This window comes from Paramisgurnus dabryanus, chromosome 18 (genome assembly GCF_030506205.2).
Source record: "Paramisgurnus dabryanus chromosome 18, PD_genome_1.1, whole genome shotgun sequence".
Taxonomy (NCBI): domain Eukaryota; kingdom Metazoa; phylum Chordata; class Actinopteri; order Cypriniformes; family Cobitidae; genus Paramisgurnus; species Paramisgurnus dabryanus.
Window position 1 is genome coordinate 14,754,236 of NC_133354.1, and position 12,367 is coordinate 14,766,602.

At 42.9% G+C, this 12,367-nt stretch overlaps 1 protein-coding gene across 1 annotated transcript; it reads left to right on the forward strand.

The window, feature by feature from the left end:
• Window positions 1-3,414: 3,414 nt before the first annotated feature.
• LOC135776813 (olfactory receptor 5K1-like) lies at window positions 3,415-4,350 on the forward strand. The gene has a single exon (XM_065287730.1). It carries the CDS (start codon window positions 3,415-3,417, stop codon window positions 4,348-4,350), a length of 936 nt encoding a protein of 311 aa, XP_065143802.1.
• The last annotated feature ends 8,017 nt before the right edge of the window (window positions 4,351-12,367 follow it).

The window sequence follows — 12,367 nt, forward strand, 5'->3', positions numbered from 1 at the left end:
CTTTGATCCTTTAAATAGGAAACAAACCAATCTAAAACATTGGTTTCCAATAAGCTGTAGGCGTTTCATAAGAATGCCATGATCAAAAGTGTCAAATGCCGCACTAAGGTCCAATAGAACAGCACCCTTGCCAGAGTCAACAATCAACAATAAATGAACAATAAATCATTTAAAACTTTAACAATGCAGATTCTGTACTGTGTTGAGGTCTGAAACCAGACTGATATTTATCAAAATTACAATTTTCCTGTAGGAAAGAAGAGAGATGATTAATTACAACCTTCTTCGAAACTTTTCATAAAAACTGCAATTATTTAAGATTGTTTGATCAAGATTTGTTTTTTAAGTAATGGCTGTAAGGTGGCATGCTTAAAATAGGATGGGACTATTCCACTGGTTAGACTACTATTAATTATTGAGAGTAAATTAGGAACAATAGTGTCAAGTGTCTCTAATCAGAGACGAGTAGGAATGACATCCAACAAACAAGAGGTGGGCTTCATTTTATGAATAATTTGCACCAGGTAACTCTGAGACACTGGAGTAAATACAGAAAATTGTGTAGAATTGGAGGTGGACTGAGGGATGTCTAGAGAGGAGGGTACAATGCATGATCTAATTAAATTGATCTTGTCTGTAAAAAACTTTAGAAAGTTTTCGCAGGCCACAGGAGATGGATCCAGATATCAATTTGACATTGGATTTCAGATGCTATTAATAGTATTAAATACTATTTTTGGACTACAAGTGTTCTTAGCAATAAGATCTGAGAAATAATTGGCCTTTGCGAAACCTACTCAAGCGTATTAACACACCGTCGCATGTTTCCCGTCTTTTATAGTGTTTCCTCCTCCGATGACTCTCACAGTCCAGTAGGCCCCATATTTCAGATGGCAACATAGTGAGGATTGGGGGATCATAGGTCTTTTCTAGTAACTTTTTGTGCAGATGTAGACACAAACAAGACAAATTTACTCAATAAAGAAAACACAAACAACAGGCGACGGATTGCCAAACTCCACACCGGCGCCATCTTGCAATAACAATGACGTACTATAATACATTTTTAGTGAGAGATCAAATGCTTTTGCTTCAAAACTGCTTAATCCCATCCTCAGGCCATTCAGAAATACCAATTTGTTTATTCAGAAAGGTATTTTAGTGCCATTAAAGCCACTAAACAGTGAACATACATTTAGAGCCTGATAAAAAAATGCTAATTTACAGAAAAAAAAATTTCCGACAGTATTTCAAGGTCAAGAAACTTTTATCCTAAGCAACAACACGTGTATTGAGAAAGTGCAATTGTCAGCTATTGTAGTAAAGTGTTCTGATGCAATTTAAAATAAAGTAACTTTAATGATGTGTTTGATGATGTCAGAATGTCTGAAATTGCATGCTACATGGATGATAATTATATATTTGTGTATATGGACCCTCCACTGTTAGTCCTGTTAAACAATGTGTCAAGTAAACAATGTGTCAAGTAAGACCATAAAGGGATAGTTCACCCAAAAACTAACATCTGGTGGACATTAAAACCCAACCCAACCTAATGCCAAACCCCAACGTTGGCCTGACCTCAATGTTAGCCTAAGGCAAAACTTAACATATGACTGATGTCAAAACACAATGTCTGATTGAGGCGATGTCCATCTAATACCTACCTGTCCGTCCGTAACACCGACCCCCGGCTGTAACCTGACGAAAGCAGAGTGAGAACGCTGGTAAAGGTACTGTGGAAAGGATCATATTGTTGGAAAGGGAAATCATTGGAACTTGACGCAAGAGAGACTGACTGTGGTGTGAACAGCTGTATTGTAAAGTGAGCCTAGTGGCCCATGCTATTTCTCAGATCTTTGCCTTCCTCCCAGAAAGAAAGGAGGTGTCTGTGCCATCCCGCCAACCGGACCCGTGGTGTCTAGCCGCATGGACCCATCGACCTAGACCTCACCGGCCATAGCTGGCCTCCCGTACAGCAGTTGAAAGTGGTAAAGTCCCCTCCTTGCCCTGGAACACAGACGAGAGGTGACGTATGATTTCCCTACCTATCTGTTAGGATCAGCATACTAGCCTTGTGAAGCCCTGAAGTGAAGAAATAGAGATCCCATAGACACAACCTGAGAGAACGAGCCAAGTGCTACTTACCCCGCTTAAGTCCTGTACGGCCCTAAAGTGAAGAAATAGAGATACCATAGACACTTACCTGAGAGAACGAGCCAAGTGCTACTTATCCCACTTAAGTCCTGTACGGACCTAAAGTGAAGATTAGAGACATCACCGAACACTTACCTGAGACGACAAGTTGAGCGTTACTTACCCTGTGTATTTCCTGTGTGTTCAGCAACCAGCCTTAGTCGCCGATGATGTACCGGCCTGCTGCGTACGACTGTCTGGCCCCGAGCGGGTCTGGAGGACTCACTGAAGTTATACTTACCTTTGTCATCCAATTGTCTCTCCAGGAACGTCCAGCCAAAGGAACTGAAGATCCCTCTGTGGCAGGTAGTTGATTTCTGTTCTCTCCAATATTCATTGTGTGTTTCACTCTGCCTTCAGGAGAAGGGCACCACGGGGAACAAGAAACCAAGCAGAGCTAGCAACGAGTTTGGTGAAAAAGGATGAAGGAGCTCCATCCCGCCCCTCGCCACCTGTGGGCACTTACCTTGGACGTCCCGTTCTCTCAGGCCCAGGCCCCTCCTGCGAATAAGAGAAGATTTATTTTAGATTCCCTTTCCCCAAATAATTTTTAACTATTTAAATAAAGTTTGTTTTAAGTATACTTATCCTTCTCGTGTGTCTGGTCATTGGGGTGCTCTTGGGACCTCCTCGAGGTGAAAGTTAGGAAGGGGCGTGACCCACAACGTTTGTGGTCCGCTCTGACCGGTGACATAAACATGACTTTAAAACAGTACTGTACCTACTGACTTCCAAAGTATGAAAAACAAATACTTTGAAAGTCAATGGGTACCGTCAACTGGGTGCAAACCATCTTTAATGGGATTAGAACAACATGAGAGTGAGCAAATGGTGACAGAATTTTCATTTTTAGGCAAACTATTCCTTTATTTTAAAATTAAAAATATATACTTTTTATTTCCTCACAAATGAAGGTGCTTCAATAATTTGTTTGTAAGCGGAAAATCAATTCCTAGAAGTTATGGGGAAAATTCCCAACTGAGGAAAGCCTTTATATAAAACCATGCAAAACTTTGCCAATTTCAATTCCAGACACGTCCAGCTCCAGATCTGTGGATTCGTTCATTTGCTTTTCCTGACGAACAATAACTGATACATCTATGACTGTTTTGATTTTTTTAATCAACAATGGAAACTGAAGCTTATTGAAATGCGGTTTATATGTTGTAGTGAGTTTTCATTTTATTTCATGTGACTCTAAAGACCATTCTTACCATGATGGATAACTCTTCTTATCCTGTGATGCTGACTCTTATGGTGCCCAAAGAATCAAAATCATTTAGGCACATATACTTTACTTGTTTTCTTTTCCTTTATTTGCTCATACTGTCTTTAAATTTCCGACTTGTTTCTGTCATTGTCATGGAAAAATCTCTTCATGAACCAATGTACATATTCATGTGTAATCTATGTGTGAATGTAATGTATGGAGCCTCAGGATTCTACCCTATATTTTTGTATAATTTGATTTTGGATTCATATGTCATCTCCTCTTACATGTGTACTCTGCAAAGCTATGTCATTTACAGCTCTTTACTCTCTGAGGTTACAATATTAACAGTCATGTCATTTGATAGATATGTAGCCATATGCAGACCTTTAGACTATCATTCAAAATTAACTAAAAGCACCTGCTTGAAATTAATTCTGTTTTCCTGGATTGTACCAAACTGCTACACATTTCCGGCATGCCTCTTGTCAAACTTGAGGACATTTTGCAAGTATCACATTGACAAATTATATTGTGACAACTGGTCAATTGTAAAACTGTCTTGTGCATCACCTTTTGTTAATAATCTTTTTGGATATGTAATTATTGTCACATTTTTTTCTTTTTTAGCTGTTGTTATAGTGTCATACATTAAACTCATTGCTGCATGTAAAGCATCTTTAGAGAACAAAAGAAAATTTTGGCAAACCTGTTTGCCACACTTACTGTCAATTATCAATTTTTTATTTGCTTCTCTTTTTGATTTCATTTATATTAGATACGGTGCTAATGATATTCCAGAGAGTTTACGTCATTTTTTGGCTTTAGAACTGATTATAGTTTCACCTGTTGTTAATCCTCTAATCTATGGATTAAATATTAAGGCAGTGCGTGAAAGAGTTTTGCCAACATGTATTATATTGAGAAAAAATGTTAAATGTTAAAACAAGTTTAAAGCATTACATATATGTACTGAAAAATGTATAAATACAGGTACAGTAAAAGGTTGCTGTGATAGTTTGATTTCATAAACAGATCATGACAAACTGCAAGAATGAGTTTGTTTTTCACACACATATTTCTGGTCTGATACAGTATGCAAACTGTACAAAATTACATTAAAGGCAGTCCAAATAAGAGTAAGAAAACTTTTTGCAAATAATTTTAAAATTGTACCTGATTAAAAATATATATTTTTGAGCACAAGCATCATGACTATTCAGCTTTTTGAGTAATTTTAGCTGCAACTTTGAGCAGAAATTGATTAATAAATAAGTTGCAACTGTCAAAATGACTTTAAAGGTTATGTTATTTGGCGTAGCATATTTCTAATGATTTCACCAAGACTCAGTGTTACTGCTGCCATTAAATAAATTACATTGGACACTCAGCACCACAGTGAAGGCTCACAGTTTTTCTCAGTTTTCAACTTGATTTGAGTGTGTGCGTTGTTAGCTTTGTGCAAACACAAAAAGTGATTTCCCTAAAAGAGCAGCACGTTTGAATCTTGCGTCTTTTTAAAGACTGCTGTTCAATCGTGTCACTGCAAGGTGCGTCTTTTTAAAGATGACATTTTGTCTCTGTTCCTGTTCCAGATGCGGCATGTACATGGCTCCCCGGGATGGCCACGAGTCTTGTGTCTTGTGTCTGGGTCTTGAGCATGCTAAGGCAGTGTTCGTGGAGGGTTGCAGCTGCTAACGGTTACACTGGTATCCTAACAGTTTAGCGCCCGGTTGCAATGCAGCTCTGTCCAGCCGGTCTCACTTCTCACTTCAGCTCTGCATGTAATGGGTAATGGTGTTGCTGCAGGTTCACCAGGCTAAGGCTCTGAGAGACCTGCATGAGGGAGGTCATGATCCGGCAGCCTTTACAGACCTTTGTGCGGCTACTGACTTGGCACTCTGTCGGACATGCAATGTCCACCCTGGTGGTCCAGGAATGCCATGTCTGTCTGTGCCTGGAGGACATGCAGGATGTTGATAAAAGCAGACTCCTGAATGCTCCGATTTCTCAAGCCGGCCTGTTCAGCGAGACAGTTGTAGAGTTTGCCCAGTAATTCTCTGTTGGCCAAAAGCAGGCTGAGACCATTGCTCACATCATGCTGCGTCGCAAGAAGCCAACACCTGCCCCATTGATGTTGGCTCCTCAGTCTGCCCCTTGCCGAGGGTGTCTTGCAGTGGTGTTCTCCATTCCTCTCTGGGTCAATTCTTCTAAGAAGCAACATACCAGTAGTCCGCCCCTAACACTCAGCCCGCTACCTGAGGTGGGCCGGGTGGGGAATCCTTGGTTACAGTTAATTTCCATTCTGCCGGCTTTTCAGCTGGCACCCACTCAACCACAAAAAGTGCAAGTCTCCTTCCATCTCCAGGTCTCCAGAGGAGCAGTGAAACTATGACTGGGCTCATAACCCACCGCCCCCCTCTTCCTCTATTGCCAGTGAGTAGAGTGGCTTGGGACCCTCACAATGGAATGTCCCTGTTCTGCGGAGTCAGGTGAGGGTTGCATTAGGCAACACTTCTGTTGGTATGGCCAAAACGCACACACCAGCAATTCCCTCTGCCCTCCGGTCTTGCCGTTAATCTATCTTGCTCGGTACCTGGGGGCTCGGCTATGCGATTCAGTTCTTCCTGGAGAACATTCATTAATCAGATGCTTTGTGACCATAGAGTTTTTGCAACCACCTCGCTTAATTGGGTCTTCAGGTCAACTGGGAAAAGAGCAAACTTTGCCCTGTGCAGAGGATCTCCTTTCTCGGTATGGAACTGTACTCGGTCAAACTAACAGAGCTGACTTGCCTGAATACATTCAAAGGCCAAAACGCGGTCCCACTGAAATCATTTCAGAGGCTTCTGGGGCATAGGGCTGCAGCAGCGGCTATGACACCGCTCAGGCTGCTCCATATGAGACCGCTTCAGCGTTGGCTTCACGAGGAGAGGGTGGCACAATGGGTTGCACCGTGTAACCATTACACTGCCGTGCCATCTACTCTTCACTCAGTGGTCAGACAGATTGTTTCTCTGGGCTCGTGTGCCTCTGAGACAGATCTTCAGACTGCCATAGTATGCACAGATGCCTCCACCACGGGTTGGGGAGCCACATCCGACAGGCTTGCAGCTTTGGGGGTCTGGACGACACCCCAGCTGCATTGGCATATGTGACCAGTCACGGAAAGTAGGGACACAAGTCGGATCTGGGCATTTTGAGTTATTCACAGATTCTGAAAGTGCAGTTTCTAAGCTTTCCAACGATGTGTGACACATGGAAATCTGATAAGATTTGGAGAAGTTGTGGCCATTTGAATATAGGAACTCAGAAATACTCAAACCGAGAAAATCAAGACGAAAGGGACTCTTCTTTTCAGCTGGGGGAGACAATAGGGCTCATTTACATCTCATTTAGCTAAGCCATGCCCCCTGTAAAACCCTTTTTGAGATGTTCTAGCATCATATGTAGTATTTTATGACCAAATGACAACCCGCAAAAATAAACATGACTCATTTACCTTTGTGGGGATCACAAGTCGAATCCAGTCTGTTTCAGATTATCCAAGTACCATATTTGTCCACAAATGCGTATAATCCGTGAAATATAGATTGTTTACATCAGATTTCGCATGAATGTCTGGTAATACAATATAATATATAATCTGAAGACTATTTAAATCGTAACATGTAAGGGTATATGAGCTTACACTCCGTTAAACACATGAACCCGCCTTCAAAGTTTGTATTTAAAATAGGGAAGTAGTATAATAGATCATCCAAACAGCGCCGTCGAAAACGTGACATCCTTTAGGGAGGTTACCAATGGCTCGCTCGTTCCTCCATCAGCCAATGACTTCATGGAAAATATTGATAGACAAAACATGTAGCCAATTATATGAAGAATACAACGATATCTGTGTAACTTCTGTGTGTTTGGACTCATGCTGCGCTGCAAGAACTGACATACAGATGACGTCAAAGTACCGCGAGAGCGAGTCGAAATTAAACTACTCCGTAAGATTTCTTGAAGAGCTCTCGCGGTACTTTGACGTCATCCGACTGCGGCGCCGCATAAAGTCAGTGACGCGGCTGACGTACGATGCGGCTGACTGTTATTTGTTCCGCCCCAGCTTCTTTTATTTTTCTTTTGTTTTGTGCGCCCGAGCTTTACAGTCTGGGGAGACGCAGGCTATAAGTTTGAAAAAAAAAAAAAAACTTAGCAAACATGTCTGAGGAACAGGGCAGCGCGTCACTACAGTCACGTGACTTCACGCTCGAGCCGGAAGAGAAGACAATGCTGAATAAAGTCGTAATTCTGCTATTTTTGGACCAAACTGTATTTTCGATGCATCAACACAATCTTACTGACCCACTGATGTCACATGGACTACTTTGATGATGTTTTTATTAACTTTCTGGACATGGAAACCATACATAGATTTTCAATGAAGGGGAAAGCTCTCGGACTAAATCTAACGATAAAACATCTTAAACTGTGTTCCGAAGATGAACGGAGGTCTTCCGAGTTTAGAACGACATAAGGGTGAGTCATTAATTACATTATTTTCATTTTTGGGCGAACTATCCTTATTTAGTAGTCACGCTGTTCCCTTTGGGGGCGGAGGCGAAAACACAAGCTTATACAGTATGTAAATATACACACAGACAATGACGCCCCCCGCTGCACGCTAGAATCTCCGGAAAAACAAGCCTATTTTAACCGCAAAATGTACGCTTTTAAATATACAAAAACTGATATCTCAAACATGGAGAGGCTTCTTCGTGATCTCAACTAACAGATTCTGCAATAAAACGAAAATCACAAATTTCGAAAAAAAAACTTTGTTTCTCATTTTCTCGAAACTTGTGCTGCCGACTTGAGTCCCTGGTTTCCGTGACGGGTCACATATAAATTGCCTAGAACTTTGGGCTATAAATGTAGCTTTCGTCTGTTTCAGCAACAAGCTCCAAAACAAAGATGTATTAGTTCGTACCAACAACACTGTAACTGTGGTGTAAATCAATCACCAAGGCAGTTTGCGCTCTTGTCCTTGTCACTTGTCGCATCTCGCTCGTCATCACCTCATATGGAGTCAGAAGAATTTGAGGTCCCTTTGTGCCATTCACAATACAACGCCAGATGCATTCTCACAAGCAGCAGGCCCCGGCGAGTGGAACTCCACACCCAGTCGGTTCAGGTGATTTGGAAACATTTCAGCAGAGCGCAGATAGATCTGTTTGTTTTTTCAGGGACAACCCATTGTCGCCTGTTTTATTCATTAACCGAGGAAACACTTGGTGTGGATGTACTGACACACAGCTGGCTGCGGGGTCTGCGCAAATATGCATTTCCACCAGTGAACTTTTACAGCCCACAGTTCGAGGCAGTTGATGTGCCAGTGCAGCTGGGGTGCTGTCCACATTCCCGAGACTGCAAGCCTGTTTTACGTAAGCCCCCACCCCATGTTGGAGGCATCTGTGTGTACTACAGCATGCCTGTAAACCTGTTTCAGGGGTACACCAGGACAGAGAAACATTGGGTATAATGGTTACACAATGCACACTGCTGTGCCATTATATGAGTGCCAGTTCCATACCGAGAAAAGACATCCTCTGCACAGGGCAAAATTTGCTTCCCGATTTCTCTGGGGTACTGGATGCAGAAAGGGAATAAGCTCTTTTTTGTGTAAAGGTGGGTGCTGGCTGAAAAGCTGGTGGAACAGAAAATAACTGAAACACAGAATTCCTCACCCGACCCTCCTCCATGGGGGAGCAGTGCCCTCACCGTCTCCCAAAGACCCCTCGATCTCCTGGTCGCCCTGTCTCAGGGCCACTTACCCTTTTGTGTTTCCTGCCTCAGGTAGTGGCCGGGGCAAGCTGCTGACAACCGGTTCCTCCCTTCTTCTTAGAAGAGGCTGTGGAGAAGAAATGGAGATGAAACGGAGATGAGAAAAGGCAGCCTGGTCGTGTCCTTACTCATCCAGATCCTTCAGCATTTTGGCCTGATGAACCTGGAGCAATGCGATAGCATGCACAGCCGAGGCCAACTCCCCACTGGCCCGGTAAGCTGACTCCCTGAAGGCGGGGAACTGCTTACAGGTCCACAAGGATAGGGTCGGTCGGTCCTTCCAGGAGGCAGTGGCACCGGCGGGACACAACTGCATTACCACCGTGCGCTCAATTGTTGGGATACTGACATTACCCTTGGCAGCCTCACCGTCTAGAGAGGAAAGGGGTGACAGCTGAAATGGCCAATTTCGGGATGCAAACGGGGTCCTCCATGACGGAGTCAGCTCGTCAAGCACCTCAGGAAAGAAAGGTACTGGGGTGAGGGTTGAGACGCCCGAGCAACCCAGAAGCACCAATCATCCAGGCGGGACAGTTCGGGTGGGGGAGGTTGAGTCCACTCCAAGTCGACCATCGCAGCCACCCGACAGAGCATTGCCGCCGTCTCAGAGTGAAACGCAGGCACTATAACTCTACCCGAAGGAGGGAGCTTGTCCGGATCGAGAATTAAAATTAAAATACACTGCCTGCATGGAAGACGTGGAGCTGGTTTGTTGTGTGACTGCTGCTAACAAGTGTTTCCCAATCCTGGTCCTCAAATACCCCCTCCCAGATGTCTCCTTATTTAACACACCTGATTTAACTCAGGTGTTTTAAATAAGGAGGCATGTAAAACTTTCTGGAAGGGGGAACTTGAGGACCAGGATTGGGAAACACTGGTCTAAGGTAAAGACACAAAATATAATGACAAGAGTATGCATAAATCTGCCCTGCATTACTACAGTAAAAGTTTGATTTTGAATTTGTTTGCCCCCCCCCCATTTTTTTGCCCCAGCCGCCATTGGTTGTGCTATAATCTGAGGTCCGTTGCTTTTCTCTTGGATCATCACTGTCACAAGTTTGAGTTATACAGGTTTATTTTATGCAGAGCATCATATCAGAATCAGTAGAACAACATGCAATGAGTTTACAGCATCTCTTTGAGGGGAACTTTTTGACAGGCACTATTAGTCCGAATTTCAATCTTACTATAAATCAATTGCACCAAGCACCATCACAGCACCCAATTCATAGATTTGTAAATTTGAGTGATAGTTTTGTCACAGATTATAATACACATGCGTTGTGGTGTTTTTTGCCTGTTGAATTTGTTTTAATATGATGCAAAGAGAAGACCCGTGAAACCGTTTAGGTTTTACCCCGGATTTCCACTGACTGCGGAACGGCTGCGGATCCGTTGCGGAACGGCGGCGGAGTCAATCGGTTTCCATTCATGTGTGTATTTCCACTGACTGCGCTCCGAATCCATCACAGCTCCAGTCATCCGCAGCCCTCCGGCACAAATACGCAGAGCTTCTATTTTTGACGGATGCCGGACAGCTCCGCAGGGCGGAGCCATGACTTTATCGCGTGATCATACCTGAATTCGCGAGAACTTGTGTTTTTTTATTAAATCTTTGCAATACAAACATTACAAACACACACAAATAAAGTAATTAATACAGAAACAACAAATAATAGACAGGAACAGAGCCAGGGGGAGTTTAAAATAAATACATTAAAGATAGAGCATAAATAAATGTTTTAGCAGCCTTCTTATTTTTTGAATTTTGGATGGATTTGATGTACTGCTCTGTCTACGCGAGATCTCGTGTTGTGATCTGGGCTGGTTTGTTAAAACGTCATAATTCAACGGCATAATGGGCAGAGACAGAACTAGGTATCGCGCGATCATCACGTGAATTTGCGAGACCTCATGGGTCCTCGTCACTTCAGCACGCAGCCTCTGCAACAAATACGGAACTGGTGGGTATTGACGGATGGCGGAGTGCGGAGCCGTTACGCAGCGGAGCTGATCTGCAGCCGCTCCGCAGTCGGTGGAAATCCGGGGTTAGCCATGTTTGTTTTATCTGAGTTGGCCCCGCCCCGTAGCCCCAACCTTACATTTAGACTTCAGGGGTAGTAACAGGTGACTCGTTTATGACGTATCATGACATCTCCTTTTTTTTTACATACTACAAAATAACTTCAGTCACCTTGTATATCACCCAACATTACAAAACAAAAGTGTATCACTGTACATATAACACAACAGCATTGTTTTTTTTTTTTTTTTTTTTTTAGAACATTTCAAGTGTCCATATAACATAACACTGTCCTTTGAACTGTGGCTTAGTTTAACTTAAGGAAAATTTAATCATAGAACTACTCCTCAATAAGCCTTCTTGGTTTTGAGACTACCCGTCCACTGGCAGTTCTCACAGGTAAGCTTGAGAGCTCTGTGGGACTAGCATCTCTTTTCCATGTTTGAGTGTCCATTTCCTGTTTTGTCTTCTGCGTTGTCACAACTGTTTTGTTCAGTCACTTTTGTCTATCCGTGTCCTTCTTTGGTGTGTCACTTTGTTCTTTTGTTTTCATTAAAAACTTTCTGTTCCTTCTGTACACATTCCTGTCAGGTGTCTGAATAACATAAGATCTCGACAGCTCAGAAAGTTCATTAACTTCAGCTTGATTCCATGTGCCATCTTGCCATATTCTTACATTGTCACCAACCTGAAGCTTATGAAGAGGTTTGGATCTTTGATCGAAATATTCCTTCTGCTTCTTTTGCCTGTTTTCTAACACCTGCTGTACTGGGTTAGTTACTATGCTAGGCTTAAGCAACTCTGATGTCATTGGAAGTCTTGTTCTTAGTCTTCGACCCATCAACAGTTGAGCTGGCGATGCTCCAATATCCTCCATGGGTGTGCTTCTCAGGTTCAGCAGAGACAGGTAAGGATCTTTTCCAACAGCCTTTGCCTTTTTTAGCATATTTTTAACAGTCTGTACTCCTCTTTCCGCCATCCCATTCGATTTTGCGTGATGGGGGCTTGAGGTTTTGTGCAGGAATTCCCACTCTTTCGCAAAAACTTGAAATTCACGTGAGCTAAACTGTGGCCCATTATCTGAAATTACTGTTTCAGGAATTCCA